Source organism: Cygnus olor, chromosome 3 (assembly GCF_009769625.2).
Source record: "Cygnus olor isolate bCygOlo1 chromosome 3, bCygOlo1.pri.v2, whole genome shotgun sequence".
Taxonomy (NCBI): domain Eukaryota; kingdom Metazoa; phylum Chordata; class Aves; order Anseriformes; family Anatidae; genus Cygnus; species Cygnus olor.
In genome coordinates this window covers 115,483,786-115,507,838 of record NC_049171.1, presented here as the reverse complement: position 1 = coordinate 115,507,838, position 24,053 = coordinate 115,483,786, and the positions used below count along the sequence as shown (strand labels likewise).

Here is a 24,053-nt window from a genome sequence, read left to right as displayed (position 1 = left end):
TTTCAAATATATTTCTTTTTTATTCTGTGATGCATGACTAATGCGTATCTTAGATTAACTAGAGGATGATCCATCATAGATGCATCTTATAGTTGACTATAAATATGTAGGGAAAAGGTTATCTTCTTTCTTCTTTTGTTGTTGCGATTGCAGTTCATCACCAGCAGTGAAACTGAGCAATAGATTCAGCCAGGGAAAGGAAGAAAGGAATGACAAATATGTGAAAGAGAATAAAAACAGGTAGACAATTCTGTTTCAGATTAGGAAGAATGATGTTCTTCCCAGCCAGCCACTTTAGTAGAAGCATTTATCAGTCTGATTTGGGGTTGAAAAAACAGATTAAAAAGGAGATGAGCTCTCATCTTCCAGAGAAATTAAAGAGTGCTTTATAACATTCAGCTATAACATTCAGAAAGTAACCCAGCTAGTAATACACCATCACTAACTTAGTATCTTCAGGGCATTTCTCCATTTTTATTCCTAGACGCAAATTAACACAATTTTTTTATCTGTCTTCAAATCCCCATCACTGGAACACAACTACTACTTTTATATCCCTCTTCTGCTTTTCTCTTATGTGAAAGCCTGTCATTAACTTGTTTACCCATGAAATCTTTTTCTCAGAGGACAATCATATTCCTTCTTTACAGAACCCTCAAATAGGATTATTCTATCTCTTTTCCTGCAACACTTGCCATCGTACCTTCTATTTAAAGAAGCTCAGCATTTTATGATGGACAGCCTTGAAGCTTCTTTCCAGTTAATATACCATTCTTCTCCCAAACCTTGTGAAATACTCGGTGAACATATGCATAACTCCATTGCCTTGTTTAGACCGAGGCCTTGTGGATATACAATTTCCTGTGAGAATCATGAGAAATGGTCCTTCTTATCATCTTAATCTTATCATCCGGTTCCACAAAATTTAATTTGTATTAGTTGAGATTCCAATTGTTATTCAGAAGTTATTAAATATTAAGAAGTATCATAAATAGCAAACGTAAATGCAGACTGCAGAGGGGAAAAGGTCCATGAGAATGAAGTGCAACCTGTAGTATATATTTGTTACAGTTTTGAAATCATTTGATCTCTACACAGAATCTGTTTTTGGATTAGTGAAAAAATTGAGTGTAATCCCATGATGATCCAATTTGCTGGCTATTTTTTAATATTTATACCAGACTGAAAAATCTTGCCATATAGGAAACCTGAGCTTTCAAATTATACTGGCCCTATTAAAGGATTGACTTCAGTCGTGCAGGGCTGCTTTTCATCTGCCTTTGCCTTTATAAACTGTATCTTGAGGCCAAGCACCAAGCAGTTTTCTTAGCTTGAAAAACACTGAGTGCATTGCCTGGAAATGCTGCAGTTTAATCTGTTAGAAATTTGTAAACTACTAAATAACCTGAAATTAGTTCTCACATGCTTAAGTTACCAATGAAGTTGAAGTTCAGGTTTTTATTAGCTAATAAAACTCAGTGAATTTATCTGTCCCTCACAGGAATGTTACGTAGTCATTTTTATATTGGATATGCCCCTGAAAAAGACTGAAAACTAAAAATAATTGGAAGAGATCTCGCGATTTAAATAACGCATGGCATTTTGGACCTGAAGAAGGAGGAGGGCGTCCGCAAAATTTACACTGTTCATTTCTTAATAGTTAAGGAAACTAATTCCAGGCAGTCTTCTTATTTTGTGAAAAACGAAGTTCTCCTCTATTGAGCTTTATCTAAAATCAAATGAAATTATAGAGAATCTTTCTGCTGAGGCCGGTAACCTTTGGACAGAAGGTGTAAATTCAACAAGCAAAACAGTTTGTGTGCTTAAGAGACAAAAGAGATTAAAAAGAGAAAGGTGCTGATGTTAACCGGACAGCTTTTCATCTGAACTGTCCTAAGGCGGGCCTTGGAGGCTTTGAATGGTTTACAGAAGTGATTCTTTTTATTATTATGAATTAATAACTTTAACAATTTTAATGAAGAATTAACCAGATCAGATTCTGTTATGACCATGTTTAAAGTGCTGAAAATAGCACAAGTTTTCAAAACTGAAGTATTTGCAGAAGACTTTTAACGATTTTGCAATATGGTTTCTTGCAGGATCCAAAACTGCGTGAACTATTGGATACTGGGAACCTAGGAGGTCGACTGGAAAATCGAATGATAACCGTCGTCTATGGTCCAGACCTGGTCAATATATCGTACTTGAACTTGGTGGCATTTCAAGAGGATATAGCAAAGGTAATACACGTTCACCTGTGTTGCATAAAATTAATGTTTTGAAGTATTCCTTTGAGATATGGATGCATGAGATAAAAGTGGAGATTACTATGAAATGAATCTCAATTCTGCTGTAGAGCTGTGCTGTTCAGTATGAAAGTAGAAACGTGCAGTCATTATTTTCTGGAAATATATTCAGTAAATTTTATGTCACAGATGTGCATGTTCATCTTCAGAACATTGCTTTGTAAAACCCAAATAAGCTCTGTGAAAATAATCATATTCACAAATTTTTATTCCACTATAAGAAATATATTGTGACTCTCTGAACACATATTGATACCTTTCAGTAGTTATCACCACCCTTTTATGCTTGTTCTAAGTGTATGTGCAAATTATGAACAATATCCAAGTGGAAACTGTTGACTTTTTCTGGCCGACCTGTGTCAGAGCAGTGGAATCTACAGGCCCAACTTACATACTCATGTACGTGAGCAAACAGACACCTAATATGACATACACATGCCACTTTCTGTTGGTCTTCAACAGTTAGTTTTAAGCTTGCATTTTGCCTTGCTGATAACCCCTGAAAAGAATTATGATGTAAATGCCATTACCTTAGTAAAGTATTTTTTCCATGCAGGTAGGCAGTACCTTCATTTCTGTCCAACAAGCCACAGTAAACACAGTTCTGTGCAACAAGCATGTTGCAGTTGATACTAGTTCATAAGTTTATTCTTTTCCTTCCTTCACCTTCTATACAACCCAGTTGTGTTTAATGAAGTGCAAGCTCTTTGATTTATCTGTCCCAAATTGGCATTTCAAAGGCAGCTCCTCTTTCCACTTCCATTCATGTAGATGGACTCTGGTAGCCTTGCACAGAACACAGTTCCATACAGCTTGCGTCCTTGAGTCCATTAGATTGCCCTAACAAGATAATTTCTTCACAGACTGTGGCTATTTGACAACGGTAAAGTGTTATTCTGTTGTCACACAGGCACCAGAAAATGGCAGACCAGGTGAAAAAGGACTTAGGATGGAAGCCTTAACCTCAGCGGGTTTATTTTTTGTTTGCCAGGTTTCTGCTTCTGCTAATTTTCATTAGCCAATTGGTAATCTGGTGGAAACACAATTCACTCTGTTTGTTTGATATGAAAACACAGAAGCAAACTGAGTTTGTGGTGATCTGTGGACTGCTGTGGGAAGTGCTGTCCCCACACTTGAGATCACAGAGCTGTATTCTATGGATGTGCTTAAGAAAGCTAGCACTGCAAAAGTGAAGGCAATTGAAACAACTCTTAAGGAAAAAAACTAAGCATATGGCTGAAAATGAAAAGGTATGCTAAAGCTTTAACAGCGAAAATTGTTAGCCCTTACCAAGGAAGAGGGAAAATCACCTAAATCAGAAACCTGTCTCCTTTTTTGCTTTCCTGTCTAGCCAGCAATCACTGAACCATAATCTATTTGCTGAAACAGTTCAGAAATTGGTATCTTAGGGCCATTTTCTGTTTGATAATGGAACCTTAAAATACTGTAGATAAAATCATGCTTTAGAGAAGCTTTGCTGTTCTAAATCCTGAGTTACTCAGATCTTTGTTACAAAGAATCTGAGTTTTCCTTGTTATTTGTAAATGTGGCAAATAAATTCATACTTTATCAGTCAGGCATTGTTGCCTGGGGGTGGGATTTTCAAAGCATTGCACATTAGATTTGCTTACTTTGAAATTTCACTAAATATCCTGATTTTTTTTTTCCTATTGGAACAGAGTTTGATCACTGTTGAAGGCATCTAAAAATTCTTCCATGTTTAACATATTTTTGGACTTTCTGTGAGCCAGACTATAGAATTTGGTCCTCATTGTCTCCAGGACCCATGTAGTGATTCAGAGGTCATTATTTTTGCCTGATGTGCTTATTTATAATCTCTTCAGGGAGCTCTGAGAAGGCGTGTAAACATAAGAATTTTTCAACGTCACACATGCAAATTTTGACCCTCCTTCTCACTGACATGAGGGAAAGCAAGTGCCAATGAAAAACTCCCCCGCCCTTCCCTTTTCAGTTCCTGAACATTTTTCTGATTAACCCTTCATTTTTGATGCCTTACTTTTCAAGCTGTGGGACATCAGTCCTCTCTTGAAGGAGAGAGGCAAAGTAAACTGTAGAGGTTTTAGTAAGGCAGTTAAAATAATTCAGTAATGAGATTTTCTTCCTTTGCAGAAGGCTTACTAGTCAAACTGTGTTCATCACATCCACTGTCCAAGCTGTGGGAAAATTATGAGGATATGAGCCGTGGGCTATTGAACTTGCTTTCAGTGAACTAAATAAAGAGCTAAAAATTACAACGTAGTTGTTTTATTTGCATTCCTCCAGGAGAAAGTAACTAATATTTAAAGTACATTACTGATGAGCTGAAGGGCACTGACCAGCTGGTTTGCTCAAAGAAAGCAGCTTGAAATTCATGAGGTAACGGTCTAAAAGGCTCATTACTAGATACATCTAATGATGAAGAGAAGTAGCACTGCTACACTGCTTGCTTATTTTCAGCCTGGTGTGCCTGTGCTTGTCTTGGGACAGGGTTCGTGAGCATCTACGAACAAGCCAGGATAAAGAAAGAATTCTCTTCTCAAACCTTTGCTGAGCAGATGTTCTTTTTCCCTGTCTCCATCCCCAACGTGAAGAAGTCTGACCTGTGAACCTATGTGTCTCCTCTGTGGTATTTCATTCTTTTGCCAAATCCAGTAACTTCAAAAGTGCACTTCCTGTTTGTTCCCATCTCTTTCCTGTCCCTCTCTTTTCTGTCTCTCATACCAACTCTGTGCACATCACACTAGTACATCCTGGCCATAGAGATCCATATCCAGAGCCCAAGGAATTTTATTTCTCTTTGACTTGATGAGCATTTGATCAGATCTGTTGCTAAGAAGTATGAATTCCTCTGTAAGTAGAATGATATAGTCAAAGATGGGTCACAGGTAGTTTGTAGTATGCTTTTCAGCATACTCGTTCATTTTTTTAGCTCCTTATGCATATTTAAGAGCTTAATCAGTAAAATGTTAAAATAAACAAGATAAATTCATGTCCATTTGATTTTTTTAATTAAATTCATACTGATGCTGGAAGTGTAGGATTCCAGTAACTTGCTTTGTTAACTTCCCACCAAAGACAAGCATGTAAGGAACATTGTCTTCTCACATAGTCAGTTCTGATTAGAAGGAAGTGTTTCCACAAACGTGTGCTGTCTTTTCTTATGAACAAGTCTGATCGCTCCCATTGAGATAAATGCCTTAAGGTATGTACCCTGATGCATGTAATGGAGGAGAGAAATGAGTTCACTGAGCAACAGATCTCAAAATGAACTGCTGCTTACACATTGCCTACCAAAGCGTAGAGTGGCTAAATGATTTGTTAGTGAAGTTCTCAGGAACGATATAAATATGAATTACTGTAACAGGATGTAGCCAAAAGGAGAGCAGGTTCATGAAGCTCTTATCGTGATGGATGTGACTTGCTTGGAATTGAATGTGTCGGAAGGCTGGCTTCTTCCGCTCCCGAAAGGGATCAGTCTGCAAACAGTTTGTTGGCACCAGTACAGTCCTATTTCAGAACACACCGATTTATATTTTCCTTTTGTGTTGCATCTGTATAGGAGTCTGCTGCTACTGCAGTGATTCAGAGGCTGTTATAACCTTTCCACAGTAGGCTGTTTTCTTTTTACACATAACAGCTTTCTACCCTGCGGAGCATTCTCACCAAGTGCTGCCTTCTGGAATCACTGCTGCTGGTACAGGAAGCTGCACAGTGCATTATGCATGGAGTTGGAGGGCAGGCTTCGCTCTATACCATGCAGCAAAACCAAGGAAATGGAACCATTTGGTAGCTAAAGCGGCGAGACGCATCTTGGCTCACAGCTTGGTGCAAGCCCATCAAAGTCAGTCAAAAGAATCTCCTTTATTTCTTTGGATCTGTGCTCAGGGCTGTTGTTTCCGCTCCTGCTGAGGGTTCAGACCAGCGACTGGGAAGATGACATGATCCTTGGCATGTTTTCTGATCTTGGCTTTTCGGCTGCAGCTTTGTGATGGCTGGAACGAAGACCCTACAAATGCGAGAGGCAACGAGCAAATACTGCTTTTTACTTGGTGACTTGGCACCTGTGTCATTAGAAGTGGCTCAGCCTGTCAGTAGCCCTTAGAATATTTGGCAAGGGCACTGCGATTGCTTGAAGAGCCAGGAAGAGCTAGCAAAGGAACATGGCAAGACTGTTGATATAAATAACGCTTGTGACAGGCACATAATAACTGTGAGTTCCCATTAAATTCCTGTGAACAAGTGCTTGGACAAAGGGAAGGAAAAGCTGGGGGGTGGGATACTCCTGAAGTGCCATCGATCTATTTTCTATAAAATGCTCAGTTTTAAGCCCAGCAGAATCAGTGAGATCAAAACAAAGTCTATAAAGATCTGTAAAAAGCCAACCTATGTTTGATTTCTGAATAATATTTTATGTTGCCATTAATCTTTGCAGCCGTTAGTGTCACAGGGAGAAATTTTAACTGCTATTATTAGTGCCCAAACAAAGCAGTGTTTACAAGATGAGCCTATTTTGAGCCTGGAAAAATAAGTTGCCAAGAAGAAAAAAGGATTCTGCACTTAATATGATTTCTGTTCCAAGAGTCACAGAAGAGCAGTCATGCTGCTAAAGAAGCCGTCTCTTTTCTTGTTCTTTCTCACACCCCTGTGTTTTGTTGTGTTTTTTCTTAAAAAAAAAAAAAAAAAATAGGCCTGAGAAGGGAAAAGCAAGTAAAAATAAAAATGGAAGCAGTCACGAGAGGTGCAGGGGAAGAATATCTCAGCAGCAATTGTTTAACTCCCAAACAACACATCTGCTTGTGAGGGAGGCAGGTTTCTCTGCCAGGAATCTCCGTCAGAAGATGTGTTGTTGTAGGTGCGAGTTTGTAAATTGTGTGCACTTATGAATCTTGTAGTTTCAGGATATCAAAGGTCCGTGTGGATGTAGGATTATAGGTAGTCTTATCTCTTCCTCCCTGGGAGCGACTGTGTGAGATTGCTTTCAGACACAAGGTCTGATAACTTCAGGGAACAAATCTTAACACCCTAAAGAAAAATATAAAAAATGCTAACTTCTTAACCTGTCTCGAATTGATCACCTCATCACGCAGAAACTTGGGGCTTTTTAGGTAAAACAAGCTGGTAAGCTCCAGTGTGAGGCAGCAATATTTGTTTCAGTGGAAGCTAATGATGCTTTTCATCATCATCCATTTTTGTCAGAATGAAATTCCCTTTTTCATATTTTTTCTCAAAATAAAAGAGCTGAGGAGAGCAAATGCGTCTATGAGGGTGTGTGGTCATGGATGTTTTGGATCTGGACTGATATGAAAGGAAACTCAATTTTAATTTCAAAGAAAAGTCAGAAAACTTCAAGTAAAAAAAATTGCATTGTTTGTAAAGGCATTGTTTATTTTTGTTTCTGTTCTTTAAAGAGCAAAACAAAGCCTGTCCAAAACCACATTTGTGATTAAAAGGGATTGCAATTACAGAGTGTAAATAAGCACTAAGTTAGCAAGGAAAAATGTGCTGAGGTTGTCAAGGAAAGGCTGCAGGAGAGACCTGCAAGGGAAGAGAGCGACAGCACGAGCTGAGAGAGTCTGAACTTAAGGTCAGCCATGGATCAGCCTTGCTGGGAACCCAGGAAAGGACTGGGGTCTCATGGAAGGACTTCAGGAACGTGCTTAGGAATGAGAAAGAAATGGGGGAAAAGAGAGAGGAAAAATAAGAGTGCTGTGGGAAGAGCAGTGCTTGCAGGCGAGGGGAGGCATCCTGTGAGCAGTGAGGACAGTTCTTCCCTACAGCCAGAGATGAAAATATCTTAGTGAGGAATAAGATCTCAGCGTGAGGTACTGGTGTGTATTATAGGGGGAGGAGGAGTTTTTCTGACTGGAGTTGTACCTTCTTCCCACTGTATCGGAACAACTTAAATATATTCCTATACATTTCTCCTGGTTTGTTCTTAAGTATGTTTCTCGTGTTGGCTGATAACATCTCAGATTAAGTTTGTGCTTACGGTTCTTAATTCAGCATCTACTATAAAAGATAAGGTGTGATATTCGTTGTCTGAATTGTTTCACGATCTGTAGAGGGAGAGATGCAGATGTTCTCATAACAAACTCATGAGGAGAGACATTGCAGTGAGAGACGTATTATGGTATGGTCTATATCCCACACTGTCAGGTTTGTCTAGCTTCACACGGATCTAAACTCATTACAGCTTTGCTTTACAGGGATGGTGGCATAGAGGCTCTTTTTTTAATCCTCAGTGTGTCAACCAGAATAGTGTCCAACATGCAAGAAAATGTATTTTTCTGTGGCATTTATGTTGCACATCCCTGAAGCTTGAATATGCTTTATGTCAGGCATTTATCCATGTGATTTTTTTTTTATTCCAATACAGTTGAATAAAGTATCTTTTAAAAATATTTGTAACAGTCTTCATTTTTTGCAGAATGAGAAAGTCAGGTCCAATAGACAGGGAGGGATGCTATAATTGCAAAAATCAAGTTCAGACTAATTAGGCACTTATTGCTAACTGTCGTTTTCAAAAATATTTGCATTGTGTAAGTAAACATCTAAATTAAGCCTCATTTAATCAAATTTTGTCTCTGTAGGAATGGTCAGATGAAGTGTTCAGTTTGGCAACAAATTTGTTGGCACAGAACATGTCAAGGGACGCGTTTCTGGAAAAAGCGTAAGTGGCCACAGTATTTAATGCTGTGGGTGTTGCTCTTTTATCTGCGTCATTTTCCTTTTTTCTTGTTAGTCACTTTGTCATCTATTGTCTCTGCTTTGATGAGTTGTCACTATTGTAAACATAGCCTGTCCTTTCTCATTGCTTTAAAAAGCCTGTTATCTAAACATCATTTTAAAAACATCTTGTTAGGGTTCTTCTTGCTGACTACTAAGTCATAGCAAAAAAAACCCACAGTACTCAATGCCATCTTCCCTCTGTATAGAAAAGGAGTAACTTCAGCTGTAGTCTGAAGCTCTCCATTTAAAATCAAAGACTATTTTGCTTCTGGTTTATTTTTCTTTCTAATCTCTCTGATTTCAGCATGCTTTTAGATTGGTTTGCATGGTGTGCAACTTCTGATTTGGTTTCAGCAAAGCACAGAATCTGTTCATGAGCACATCTGGGGTGTAAAAACACACTTCAGAAATGAAAGAGAACTAAATCTGAGGTTAGCAAGTCTCAAATTGATGATAAATACACATGCTGAGATAGCTTTGCTTAAATTATAAGGTTGAAAGCAGCATGACAAAGCCTACCAGATAACGATGGCAGTTAACTGGGGTATTTGCTGGACTTTTGGGGTTCTAAAAAAGAAGGCATACCATCCCGAGCCTACAAGTTGACTGGTTAAGTTCAGCTTTTTGTTTCTCCCAAACAACCTCTAATTCCTGCTCCCAGACAGAGGCTCAGTCCAGCTAAATACCAAGTAGGGGCTTAGGTTCCTAAAAGTCGTCTCCATCCAAGAAGCAAGTTAACCCACCTGCATTTTGGGCTTTCTAAGATTGTGCACGCCTAATTTAAGCAGATGCACCCATTTTAGTCAGAAGGTTCTTGACTTTAATTCTGGGTACATATTTGTAAGTGCCTGTTTTGGGAGGAGCGTGTGTATGTTTCCTTCTCATAGTTCTTTCTGTGATGGGGATGAAGTCAACTGAAATTCTTGACTTTTTTTTTTTTTTTCTTGGAGAGAATTAGCGTTGCAGAAACTATAGTTTTGTATCTGATAATGCTCTGATGGGACAGCAGTAACACATTAGGCAAGCCAAATCCCAAATGGATGGAAACATGTAACATTTCCTGTAGTTCCACAGTTGACATGCTATGCTGGCCTGAGCAGTTGCAGGTACCTTCTGGAAGGTCTTCCAAGTTCCTGTATGGGTCAGTGGAGAAATGAATTTGACTAAGTTAGGGAAACTGGTTCATTCTTCAGGTTTTTATAGGTGTCCACAGACCTTGGAGGGACTGGGATGCCCTCTTCCCCTCTCTCCATCAGGACAGTGCACGTTAACAGTTGGTGAGGCAAGGCTTGCATTGGACTCCCAAATTTGCTCCCAAGCTGCTGCGGCTAAGTTAGATTTCACTTTATCAATACAGCTCTGTGTGAGAGAGAGCAGAAATTATTTCCTTCAGCTCCACAGACCGTAGATGAGTTACAGGGCTGATTTGATATTTGTATTTCCTTACCACTCAAACTCCTGGGTGACCAGTGGACTTTGACAGGTGTGTAACAGGGACATTTGAGGCTGTGCCTAATGTGTGCTTTCCTGTGACATTCAAAGGAGGAGTGTGTTGTCACACAGTGTAGTTGAGCCAGTCTTATTTGGAGACATTTCTCTGCAATTATTCAAGCAATATTAATTAAATTAAGTCACTGGACACTTGCGTCAATTCAGTAGCAGGCAAGCATGTTATTCTCGTGTCTTTTTTTCCACTAATTAATAAATCACTTGGGAACTGTTGGTTTTCCAGGGTCCTTAGCACATATGCCAAATCAGAGTCACTTAAGAAATATTTGACTTTGAAGATTAAAACTATTTCCCTGTTATAATTACTGTACTGAGCAAAGGATTGGTTGCAATCCTATCAGTACCCTTTTGTTGAAACAGAAAAACAAACTGCATTAGAGCAGAATTAGGCATTTTTCTTTGTGGCATTCAGTCCCTTGCAGTGTTGGAAGTGCAATAATAAACAGATTGAGCAGCTTCCCTGTGCTTTAGTCATATGAGAAAAACAGGTTAATTTGGAAGGATGTGGTTAATAAAAACCACCATTTTGGTTGTAAAGTGCACATTCCTCTGTTGTAATCCTGCAGTATAATTTTGTGTTAGGTTACAACTAAACTTCTTTCAGTACATTAGTACTGAAGTATTGAGCAGTGTAATAGGAAGTACAGGATGGCTTTGTTGTGGAAACTTTGGTCCAGTATTGCATCCAAAGTTTGTCACCACTGGAGTCAGCAGTGCACTACTGAAATGAGTCTGTTTAGCTGCTACCAATGGGAGTATCTCTTAGCAGGCCTCTTAACAGGAATAACATTCAATTTTCCCAAATTGATGGATTATAGCTGCAGGGAAAGAAATAATGTTGCATGTATGCCAAAGAATTTGGGGGGAAGAAGGTGGCTAGTAGTGGTGGAGTTTGACTGTTCTTCTGACACGTCTTTAGGATTCTAAACTTCAGTTAAAGCAAACTCTTATTTCTTCATTTTATTTTACTTCTAGCTTTCTTGATTACAGAGGAAAACATTAAATTTGACCAGAATGTGCTCAAAAGTTTCAAGAGCAGAAGAAAGAAACTCTTTTAACTAATCATTGTGACTTTTTTTTTTTTTAATTTATTTTTAAATCTAGCTCATTGCTGTGAGACTGGTGTGGGTAGTATTTTTGTTTGGTGATACAGTGGCACAGAATATTTCAGTTTCCAGAAGATGCGTATGAGGACACAAGGGTTTGTGGAAATGTTCCTACACTTGTTAGGGATGTTAATATGCATTTTGTTTTTGAAGTGGTTGCTAGTGGAATTTTCAGTTGGGAAGAAAAGGAAAGTTTATTAGAACCATGCTGTTTCTTTTACCTTTGGTAGGCCAGTGGGTAAAGTGGAAAAATAAATAAATAAATGCTCTGAAATACTTCAGTGTAGCCACATTTTTCTCCAGATTGTGTTACTGCAAAACTCATTTATAGTTTTAATTATATTCTAGTAGAAGAGACAAAGCACTCAAAATGTGTGTTTTGCTGGTGTGGTGGTTTTACCAAGCTGGGCAGCTGAGCTCCACCACAAATGCTCTCTCTCACTCCCCCTCCTCAAAGGTAAAGGGGGAGAAAATATGATGCAAAGGGCTCAAGGGTTGAGATAAGGACAGGGTGATTCCTCAACAGTTATCGTGACGGGATGCCATCCTTCCCGAACTGATCCTGCGTGGGCTTTCCAGAGGCAGCAGCTCTTCAAGAACTGCTCCCACATGGCTCCGTACCACGGGGTCCATCCCCCACGAGCAAACTGCTCCAGCACGGGTCCCCAACGGGCAGCAGCTCCCCCCAGACCCCCTGCTCCTGTGTGGGCTCCTCTCCACGGGCTGCAGCTCCAGCCCAGGGCCTGCTCCCGCGGGGGCTCTCCATGGGCCATAGCCTCCTCCAGGCCACATCCACCTGCTCCACCGGGGGCTTCTCCACGGGCTGCAGCGTGGAGATCTGCTCCATGTGGGACCCGTGGGCTGCAGGGGGACAGCCTGCTCCACCAGGGGCATCTCCACAGGTCGCAGGGGACTTCTGCTCCAGTGCCTGGAGCACCTCCTCCCCCTCCTTCTTCACTGGTCCTGGTGTCTTACAACATCACTTATAGGCTTGGCTCAGGCCAGCGGCAGGCCCCTTATCTAACATGGGGCAGCTTCTGGATTCTTCTCACAGAAGCCAGACTTACCAAAGGCCCCCTGTTACCAAAACTTTGTCACATAAACCCACTACAGCTGGCTGCTGCTGGTGAGCATTGTGCTGGTTACCAGTAGTCCTCACATACCAGGAGAAGCATCAGATGATCACTGTAGGCCCAACTGCTTCCCATTAGCTGCTCATAGCTACTGCATGACTCCTCTTTCAATAGGAGTTGAATCAGCTAGTGGAAAGATTTAAACAAAGAAAGATACATCCTCATCCTGCTGCCTTAATGAGCATGCGAGAGAAGTCACAGGTCCTGAGATACTGAGATGCTTTAAATACTCAGTTCAAAAGCTGTATAATTGCCTGCCTGTAGACGGTTTCAGCATGTAATTTTTATATTGTTTCAGATTAGAAATGTCGTGGGCTTGCCCAGGGCTGCTAAATATACTCTTGCTGGTGCAGAGACATTTCAGTTGCCAGCAATTTGACTTCCTTTCAGCTGAGGAGTGTCAGCGTTTAGGGTCAAACAGAGAAACCCTAACAGCTGTGAAATGGGGATGTCTTAGGGAGGCAGGGATATTTGTGTGCAACATACAGACACAATTTCAGCCTCTAGAAGAGAAGTACGGCCACCCTTCCAGTCAAGTTGTATAGCCTGTGTGCCTCACTGAAAGGACAGTGGGGACAGGCAAACAGGTAAATAGATATTAGCAAGCTAGAGGGAGACAGTGTGTCCTTTACACATGCTTATCCATAACTTCAACCTGAGTATCTTGTTTATATGGTGCACCCACATGCCTATATTCAGCTACCAGCAAAGAACATACTTTCGCTGATGCTGCTGAAAGGCAGGAAAATAGCTGGGAATAATAGCAAGATAAAACACAAAAGCGAAACTGCCATTCATCCCAGTGAGGGTTTCCTAACAGTGTGTGAATTTGAAGGTGATAAAGCTGAAATCTTGTTTATGCTTGCACTGGACCTAGCTGAAAGGAAGAAGACTCCTTCAGCAAAAGGATAGAGTGGCTGGCAGTTTGGTCGAGGAGTTTGGAAGGATGGTAAAATTGTGTGTTAATGGTGTTTGCAATGTCCTGTTTCAAGTCAGATGTTATTTGACAGTACAGGTGCATTACTGTTGATGGAAAAGGTACTTATTAATGGTATCCCAATGGATTTTCATTTTGGGCAAAAAACTTGGGTGGAACTTATCACATGGTAAAAGCAATAGCGTTGGGCTATAAAGTTGGTGGAGAGACACTTGAAGATACTAAAAATAAAATAAGATGCTTTTCTCTCCACAGTTACACAAAACTTAAGCTGCAGGTGACACCAGAAGGGCGCATTCCTCTAAAGAAGTAAGTGTTCCACTTTCTTACCATGTAGTCTCTTTTGACCTTTGAGTATGAATAATCATTTGGGATGAACATGTGATCCCTGTGTCTAGAATAATTATTTTGTGATCTGTGTTATACCCTAAGGAAAGAGTACCCAATGATTCTCAGGATGTCTCTGTTTAAATACCCTTTGGCCTTAGATTACCCTTGTTACCTTGAGCCTCCCTGCTCTCGTTCCACTTGCGTATAATTTAAAAAACAAAAACAAACAAACAAAAACACCACCACCAATACAAACGTTGGGTTTTTTAGCTCTGAAATATATTGTGAGGATAAATATACTCAAATTGTATATCACTGAGGTAATGTGGTGAAGAGAGCAGTGGTGACTTTCTTAAATAACTGTCTGCTATAACAGGGCCTTGCATGATGTAGAATTAAACTCATCGTGGACATCATTAATCTCACTTGTGTTATGTAGCATCCAGCAAATAGAAATAAATAGCTAAAGACATGAGAAACTGGGAAGCAATATCCAGTCTTTAAGCCACATGGGCCAACAAGGCATGTCTTTAAGCCAATTCACTCCGGTTTGTTTTCATTTTGCAGTATATACCGCTTGTTTTCTGCTGACAGAAAACGGGTAGAGACTGCGTTAGAAGCTTGTAATCTTCCATCTTCCAGGGTAAGCATCTGAATTTATTCCTGCCCTGACGAAGTGTTGCTTGTATTCAGTGGCATTTACTCTCTGTTGAGTTGAGTATGATTTGTCCAAGGCTGATCATGCTGTGTTGGATTTGCTCCTAGATGGGTCCTCAGCAGCAGGTCTATCTTTCCCACATAGAGGTTACTGAAAATTGGAGTTTCTTTGATTTGAAATTGTACAGGGAGCAGGAGTGCCTTGAAGCAGTGCAAATAGATTAAAGGAAAGGGCAGGGGGTCATGTGATCTGCCCTGGAGAAATCCTATGAGAATATTTTCAGAGTCCGTAACTAGTACACAGTTTTCCAGGCGCAGTTTCAGAGCAGTATTGGTTTGACATGAAGCTAATGCTGTAATCTGTTTCCTTCTCACAAAAGAGACCATTTAAACTCATTGTAGCCTGTCTAAAAGGTGCATGAAAAAAATGTTGAACTAGTAGTGTGCCAAAGCTGTTAATGCTGTGGGGATGAGGCCATTGTATGCTGCTCATCCAGGTGCCCTCCTCAACCAGAAGTATTTGCAGGTTGGTAATTCAGCCTCAAGAAAGCCCTTTGAGTGAAATCAAGTGGGTGATTTTAGTAAACACTGTAGTGAAGACAATTCCTTTTAGGTGGAGATTCTCCTCCAAAGAAGCTTCTTGCAGGATAATTCCTATTTACGAGATCCAAGAGATGGAGCAGAACCAGTCTGGAGCAGAGGAGAGTCTGCATCACCTAATCCCTCACTGTTGTAGAAAGCTCTGTGCTGTGATGTTCATTCAACCTTTGTGTCCCCAAAGGCTTCTTAATAAAGCCAATTCCTACCGCTCCAGAAGAGCTGTGGTGCAAAATCTTCACAAGCCAAACCTCTGATACGACTTTCCACTAAGACCTTCCTTCACAGGTTTTGGAGCTTTATGCCATGTAATATGAACGATTATAACAATCTTAGCTGAAGGAAGGTTCTTTAAGTATTAGCACGTAAAATAGGTGTTTGACTAGTTAAAAATGTTGTGAGGTTAGAAACATGAAAAGATTTATTTTAAAGATGGGTTTTCATTTAATTGGTAGCAAACAATTTTTTAATAAGATATGCTAAAAAAAAAAACAACGGTGAAGCATTGCTTTTTAAAATCAGTTGATATATTATTTCTCTTGATGTTGATAAAGATAAAAAACAATGTCTTATTTCACAATGCAAAAAAAAAATCTCCAAACATCACTGGAATCCTCAAAAAAACCTGCAACCTTTTTCTGCTGTTTATTTTAATAGAGTCAGTTTAACATAGACATTGCTGGATACTTGTTGCTGGGATACCATTGTGAAAATTTATTCACAGTATAAAGTAGATTCTTTCTTTGCTTGGGACAAAAGAGAAACAAGCTTCATGCAACAAAGAAAACTGTATTGATCATCTTGGAAAAAATATTTTAGAAGCTTAGTGCTTGAAAAGAATGAATCTCTGAATCTCCTAAAGGTAATGGATTAGAAGAAAACCAGTACTTCAGCTTCAGTTCTTTTCTTTTGTGTTCCTGTTTATTTGAACAAATAAAATTCTTAGCTTCATTTTCTTGCTTTTCTACCCCATTATACTACGGGACGACTGTCATTCCTGTAAAACCCTGAAGAGCACAGGACTCCAGCAGCATGCAAGATGTGAATATAAGGGAATCTTCCGCAGTAAAATCATAATGAATATTGCAGAGTATTCATGAAAGTCTCTCAAGAACATTAACAGCTTGGGCTTTTCTATATTTTTGGATTCATACCTCATGAAGATCACTCTAAAGATTTTCTCTCCACATTTGCTATAAAAAAAAGCATACTTCTCATTCCTTAGAAAGATGGGGGTGTTGTTGGGCAGGAGTTTCACATGATGTTTTACTGCACCTCTCAGAACCTGTGGATGACCCTAAAATACAGAATTAAATTCTCAGTCATGGCTAAGAGGATGCCAAGTCATCACTTGGTAGTCTCACATCTTCCTGGCTCATAGCTTCAGGGCTGGAACAGTCCCTCATGTACCTTATGTGATGACCTGAGCATAGGGCAGCCTGACTGCTGCTGGTGCATAGTGTCACGGCATGGACTTGTCTGTGACAGTACAAACTTCAGCATCTGCTAGCCCCTCTCTTGAGCAAACTCCATGTATATGCTTGCCAGGAGTCCTTGTGGGACAACATGTAGGCACTGCATTTAATGGAAGAGGAAGAATAATTCTCATTGCTTGGAAGACTGCCTTTGTTCTGCTGTAGAAGAATAGACAGGCCTCCCAGAGGGCCTAAAATTAACTCTTTATTTCAGATTTAGAAACCTTAACAAGGGGTTGATTCTCTGCAGCGCTGAGCACTCTGTCTCTGATTCAGCAAGCAGTTGGGCATGATGCAATGGGATGATTTATGGACTTCAAGTCAAGCACATTTGCAAAGCTTGGGTTTATTTATTTATGGATTGGACCTGGCATGTGTAGAGTGTTGCAGGACCAAGCCTTGCATGATCAGATTTCCTGAAGCATTTGTTGTCTAGCAGATCTGAAAGCAGAGGAATGTTTAAATATATAGGAAAATGATATTTTAAAAAATGCCAATGAAGTTTTTGAGTTTGGCATCTGATTCGTAGATTGGCATCCACAGTTTTTTAAACCTTGGGAAGGCTTTGTTTTGTTTTGTTTTTCCTTTTGGGTGTGGTGGGCTGGTTGTGGGCTTGTTGTTGTTGGTTTACTTGTTTTCATTTTAGTTAAAGGTGCTTTAAATAGCATTTGAAGAACTTTATTTTAGTCACCTCTGGTTCTGAAGACAGGTTTCTGCACTCCAGTTAATGTAGAGGTTCACAATAAAGCACCAGTGAGCTTGACTGTTTACACAAAATAAAACAACCATCTGTTGAGTCCTATCTGTGCAAATAATCTGAATTAGTTGTTGTGCTTCCGAATATAAAATAGAATGGATACAGGTGTTATAAAAGCAGGCGGGTAACTAGACAAATCATAAATCAACAGTGCTTGAAATTAGTAGAGAGTCTTAATCACAAAATAAAATTGAATACCAATATTCTGCAAAGCCAGAGATGAGAGATGCTCTAATGTGTTACAGAAAGTTTGTGATTCTTTCACTGGTCTCAAAAAACAGATTAGCGCATAAGGTGTGTGGGTGGTTCCCGTGAGATGTGGATGGCTCAGACCAGGATGACGAAAGGGGCAGCATATTTTAATCCTTTCTGGCAGGCAGGATTTTGGAACCCAAATACAGTTGTCTGAAGTTGTGCCTGGGGTGACGAATGCTTACAGCAAGGCTTTCCTCACCCCTCTGTATCTCTGTGTCTTGTAGCCCACTAGTTATGTTACTGGTAGGAAATAATAAATCGTTAAAATAGTCTGTATTTATGCCTGAGGACTTGTATTGGCTATCCTCTTTGTAGACAGGTATTTGTAGGTATGTGTTTGGAAACTGAGGTATGTTTTTCTTACTTGGATCGAACTGACAAATAAAAGCCTGGATCTCAGGTTATCAGAAAAGACATATTTTTACATTGTTGAGTACCTTCAAATCCCCTGAAAAGGAAAAAAAATATACTAGGTCAGCGGGAGACTGTAATTCTGTGGTAATTACAGAATCAACGACAAAAATGCCCTTAGGAGAAGCACTGGCTGAGGAGCAGTAGCCTGCTGAACAGTGATTATAGGTGCACTGAGTGTTGAGGTGCCACCTTTAATAAGAAATGCCCAAGCTTTACAAAACCCAGCCTATAGGAATACACAAGTCTCAGTGGTCCTACTCAGCACCACAGCTCAAACTAGTCAAAGCGCAGCAGGTGCAGCTTCACAAGCAGTTCTGTGCCACCCGCAGCTCTCCCTGAAAGGAGCTATTGCCATCCTCCAGCTTCAGTCTGTAAACTTCTTCATCCACCCTTGCAGTGGATTTAGTATTTGTGCCATTGGTGACCTACCTGGCTCAACACGCTGATCCTGTAGCAAAGCATACAGGGTTGTTTTGGCTGAGTAAGATTTGAAGACGCCACCCAGTAGTAGGTAGGGTCCTGAGCAAGGGATGTGTGAGGTGAGTGGAACAAGAAGTTGCCTGAGCTGCCCCAGGTGAATGTGCATCGGTACCTTTTGATTACAGCATGAAAGGAAACAAAGGTTTTCACTGATCCTGAATGATTGCTTCTAACAGCTAAAAAGTTACCAACTGAGAAAACCCCATTTCTCATGACATGATACAGGGAAAGATCTTTGGTGTTGCAGTGTAACCTGGGAATCACTGGGTGGTTTTCCCTTTTTGAAGAAGGAGTACCAGTGTTTGGAGAAACACCAGAAGCTGAACATGGCACATGCTGTCTAGGTGCTGAGGACATTGCTGCTAGCGCCTGTTGTCCCTGCTCCTTGGTCAGAATCCTGCGCTGGTGGAACCTCCGCTTACAGCTTGTGCCCACGCACACAAGTCAGTGTTGCAGGTGTGCAGGCAAATTCCAAGTTGACACCAGATGAAACTCTTAGCAGCACAGAAAGCCAGTCAGGGTTTTGCATCCTCCGAGCAAGCACTGCAGCTGACCCCAGGAAGATTGTTTGGAGGAAGAATAGATTGCAGCGTGGGTTTTTTTGGAACAAGTCCCAGAAATGGGCTTGAGCAGGAGTTCTTGGTGCTGCCCATCCTCATGCTGCCTGTGACGGCACGTGCATTACTCTGAGCTCCTGGGCAGCAGCTGGGCAGGTGATTGCTCTGAGCTCTTCTGAGTCAGGGAAGAAGATGCACAGGTAGGATTTGCTAGGTTAAGCAGATAGAGCAGCCACTCATGTAGTCTGCCAAAATAAGGAAGGAGTGATGGTCTGAGGGGAATGGAGGGTGAACAGAGCTGGGAGCTGCCCAGCTCAGTCTGCATGTATAGACACAAACGCTGAATGATGGTCATGATACAGAACCCACTTGGGCCTCTGTGGATTTCACAGATGAAAGGAGAGGTAAAGTGACAACCATGGTGTTTATTTACTTATTTATTTTAACTTAAAGCAGGAAAAATATTGCAAAATTATCTTCCTTTTACCAAAGGCTTGAACTGACACTTCCAGTTCCCTTGGCAACTGCATTAAACAGACGGAATAAATAAAAGCAATGATTTCCTCGATCAGCAGCTTGCTCCTGATACAAGTCGGCTCAACAGCATTTAAAAGCAAACAGCTTTGAGTCCAAATTACAATTTTCCTCCTCTGGTTCATCAGATTCAGGCATTATTTGGAGCCATTGAGAGTCTCACATGGTTCCTTTGTGATTCCAGAGACGACATTTCATAGCTTTTGATAAAGTTAGCTTGTGTGGAGGAAATTCAAAATCAGATTTTCTGTATGTGCATTCTGCGTTTTTTGTTTTCACTTTCTTGTTTCCGTATGAGGTTTTCTCTGCAAAAAATACAAGATTCTGTACTGTTCTCCTTTCTCAGTGCCTTGATGCAAATGCAGAACCAGTGGGTGCATCATTACCATTCTGCACCAAGAAAACTGCTCAGCTTGCACCTTCCTTGGGGTACTCGTTTTTTCCCAGCCACGCTAATAAAGCAGTCCATGCTGTCTTTTTCAAAAGCATGGAGCTTTAAGACAGCATTTGCCAGTGGGAAAACTCCTGAGTTTCATGCAAAGGACTGTTTACCCGTTCCAAAAATTCCGTCCTTTAAATATAGTCATTCTATTTTTTTTCAGAGAAAAGTTACCAGGTATAATGGGGATGGTGAAAGTATCATCTGGAAGCAAGAATGAATGTAAATTATTGTAAACTTTAGAAAAAATACTGGTATCTCTTCTAAAGAAAAGCACTTTTATCGGTTTCTGTAAAAGCAATCTGATTGCCTAATCAGCTACCCTCAGTGGTTTGGAGGAAGGTGTATGGAAAAGCTACAGTGCGTGACTCTTGCCCATCACGGTGATATCTTAAATGTGTATCTTCAGGAAGGAAGAGGAAACATTTCTGGTACTGTCAGAGAACAAGAGTATTAATTATGACTCAGTGACTCAGTTTGTTCTCTGGTTCTGTGAAAGCTTTGGAAAGATGAGTACTGTGCGCCGCCTTGCCAAAGCATGCTGGCTCAGCACCACTGGCCAGGTCACCGGCTTCCTCAGGACTGCTGCGCTCATTTTGTGCTACAGATAATGTGGTTATGTGGGGAGGTGTCCTTTCTTTCTTCTTCATAGGTGCTCCAAGAAAGAGAGAACTTTGTCTTATGGAATGAAGATGAGGAATGCTTTTTTGTTTGTTTCTGAAGATGTGCTCTTTAAGCTGCTCTGTTATTCAGGGGAATGTATTATTCTGCAAAGCCTGGGCTCCTCTAAGTTGCAGGAAGTATATCAAAAGAAGGGCAGTAGCGAGTGATCTGTTTACAAAAAGCGTATAAAAGTGCCATTTGGTTCTTTCACTATTTTTTTTCATTTCACAGAATGATTCAATCCCTCAAGACGACTTCACGCCCGACGTGTACAGAGTGTTCTTAAACAACCTCTGCCCTCGGCCTGAAATCGACCACATCTTTTCTGAGTTGTAAGAAAAGACACTGTTTTTTTTTTTTTTTTTTCCTCCACTGATTTTCTGGGCTAGGGATGGCAAAGTAGGTTATTTAGACTACAGCACCATGCAGCAACTGCCAAGAACAGTTTTCAATGTCAAGCAGGACTGTTGTTTAACCGAGGATCAAGGTTACCTCTTGTCCCAAGCTCTTGCTTCCATTTCTGATGGCCAGAGTTGACTCCTCTGGTCCTAGACAAGCACAACTGTCAGGTCTCATTTTGCAGTATAAATGAGGATAGTTTAGGCTTCCATGAAAGTAAAGGAAGAAGAGTAATAAACAATAAAAGCATGCAATAGGCATGGAGACATGTATAATTGCCCCCAAAAGCTTGATTAAGGGTTGCAAAAAATGTAGTAACTTTTAGGATTTGTACTTCAGGAATTGCCACCATGAAATTAAATTAGCAACCAGCTAGAACTGAGTTCATACATTCAGTTACAAGCTATAAAGCTCATGTCATTCCACAGTGCTTCTGGCCCTTACAGCAAGTCACTGTACTTCCCTGTTTCAGCAGAGCCTAATCAATGGAGTCAGAACAGGAAGCAATATGAAAGCAAAGTAATTTCTAAAATACATCCCATTATCACCAAAGCAATTAGTGACTGTATCTTTGCAACATGAGCGTGCTCACTTAGTCTTCTTTGTGCTTATTTCCTCTCAGGTTTCAGAGAAAACTCAGCCATGACCTAGTTTGCTCCCATTGAACCTAGGGGTCGACTTCCCATTGCTTTCCTGCAGAGTAGAACTAGGCCAGTCCTGAGTGCTGTAGAAAATCCTAAGCATGTCACCTGGCTAGGAGCCTTCATGGATCTCCATCTGGGTACAAACTGTACCCAAATTCTACTCTTTTTACAAACTCCAAATAGGCATCTTTTCATTTACTTTGCAGAGTGCTTAGCATTTTTTGTAGGTTTATAAAACAAGCAAATACTGGAATAATGAAGTCCGGGCTGCTGTTATCCAGCATTAAAACCAAATAGTTAGGCTAGGACTGCCAGTGGAGTGTTTGCAGCAAGCTTGATTTGCAGCAAGATTGAATTCCAGATTGTATTCTCTTTTATTTTCTTAAATTGCTTTGTTCCAGGAATTCAAGAGGAATGAAAAGATTTTAACATTGCTCTAACTCTTACCATTGATGTTAATAATGCTGAATGCTTCTAAAAATCTTAATCCTAGATGTTTGATGAAAAATGTTTGCCATTACATGCTGGCAAAATAAATTAGTTTGGAGACTCAATGGGACATTGTTTTGTTGTGTTTTGTTTTTTTTTTTGGTATGATAATTTGAATTTTCTTTCAGTTTCCCTGGGAAATCACAGAACATTGAACATGATTTCAAGGAAACATATTTTAATTGCTTTGCTTTTGCTTTAATTTTTCCCTAGTGGTGCCAAGAGCAAACCATACCTTACTGTTGATCAAATGATGGAATTTATAAATCTTAAGCAACGTGATCCACGATTAAATGAAATCCTTTATCCACCGTTAAAACAAGAACAAGTTCAACAACTGATTGAGAAATATGAACCCAACAGTAATCTAGCAAAGAAAGGTCAGTGTTTTTTTCTGTTCTCACTGTACTCAGTTTCTGATTTAAAACAATGAATCAATTATCCTGCAGTACACAGTAAGGCAAGATTTGGTTCAGAATCATACTGCATTTCCAACTACCTGCTTTTGAATCATACAAGCCTGTGAGACATCACGTGGTTAATTTTTAAATGTATTTAGTTAGTATCAGTTTAGGAAGGATGGGCCGGTTTGGGTATTTATTTTTCAGTATGTGCAATTGATAGTTTAGAACAGTTGCTCTGGTATGCAAACTTCAGCAGAAACCTTACTGTCACAATGACTATCTGCTGGCGTATGGAATGTAAATTTTAAAGAAACAGTGGCATTGAAACTAAGATGATGATAATTCTATCATTGAGTAAGTAATAAAGTCTAGCCTTCTGCTTTCTTATAAAGTAGCATGCAAACTAAGATGTGAAAGTAGCTGAGTGCATTTCATGCCAGAATCACAGAAAATTCCCTTTTGAAAATCTCAAGTGTTGTCTAAGGCATAACTGGGCATTTTGCCAAAAACAGTGAGAGAATTTTGTTACCACCGCCAGTCTTAAAATAGTATTGAATTTATGTTTGCATCCTATTTTATTCCAATCCACATATCCCAGTGATTACCCAGGCTTCTAGTGCATTTATACCTTAGAAATTTTAGGGGTGGGGGAATATCCCGAAAAGTAGATCTGACACAAAAAAATATATATTTTTTGGTCCAGAGACTTCAGACCCATCCTTCTAAGTTGCTAAGCATTTGCTGAGAGTTCCTGGGTACCCTGAACTCCACGTCCTCTGTCCTTTGAAGAATCAGGGTCAAAAAAGCATCAAAGAGACAAAGCCTTTGAATCTTCAGTTAAAACTGTCAAGGCAGGATCCTGTCAGTAGCCTGTTATAAATAGACCTTGCACTTCTACTGTGAGAAGCAAAAGTTCAATAAAGTATTGCCTGCAGCTTCTGACCCAAAGTAATTACATAGAGGCTGTTGCATTTGAGGTAGAAACTGCTGTTACAATTAAGTAGTTATTTAAAATATCCCGCCTCTTTGTACTTGAACCTTCTTCAAGTGTTGCATCTGATCCTCCATGTCTTCCCACTGGAAGGCTGCAGTTCTTTCACTCCCAGGCTAGGATCTCCTTACTGCCAAGTCTGTACCTCTCTGAAATACAGATTTAGGCAGCTAGGAGAGGCTGTTCTTTACCTTGTGCCTGAGTGCTTTCTCAGCCCTCTCTGTCCCCTGCATAGTTTGCAGGCTGCC

The 24,053-nt window shown here is 40.2% G+C and overlaps 1 protein-coding gene across 8 annotated transcripts in view; it reads left to right on the top strand.

Annotated features, from left to right (window-relative positions):
* PLCB1 (phospholipase C beta 1) overlaps window positions 1-24,053 on the top strand; it is a 382,337-nt gene that overhangs the window by 218,250 nt on the left and 140,034 nt on the right. For all 8 annotated transcript variants that reach the window (XM_040551664.1, XM_040551663.1, XM_040551666.1 and 5 more), the window contains 6 exons: window positions 2,100-2,240; window positions 8,897-8,976; window positions 13,976-14,029; window positions 14,618-14,693; window positions 21,110-21,210; window positions 22,624-22,790. In XM_040551664.1, coding sequence (XP_040407598.1) covers window positions 2,100-2,240; window positions 8,897-8,976; window positions 13,976-14,029; window positions 14,618-14,693; window positions 21,110-21,210; window positions 22,624-22,790 — 619 coding nt within the window. The remainder of the gene's footprint in view (window positions 1-2,099; window positions 2,241-8,896; window positions 8,977-13,975; window positions 14,030-14,617; window positions 14,694-21,109; window positions 21,211-22,623; window positions 22,791-24,053) is intronic.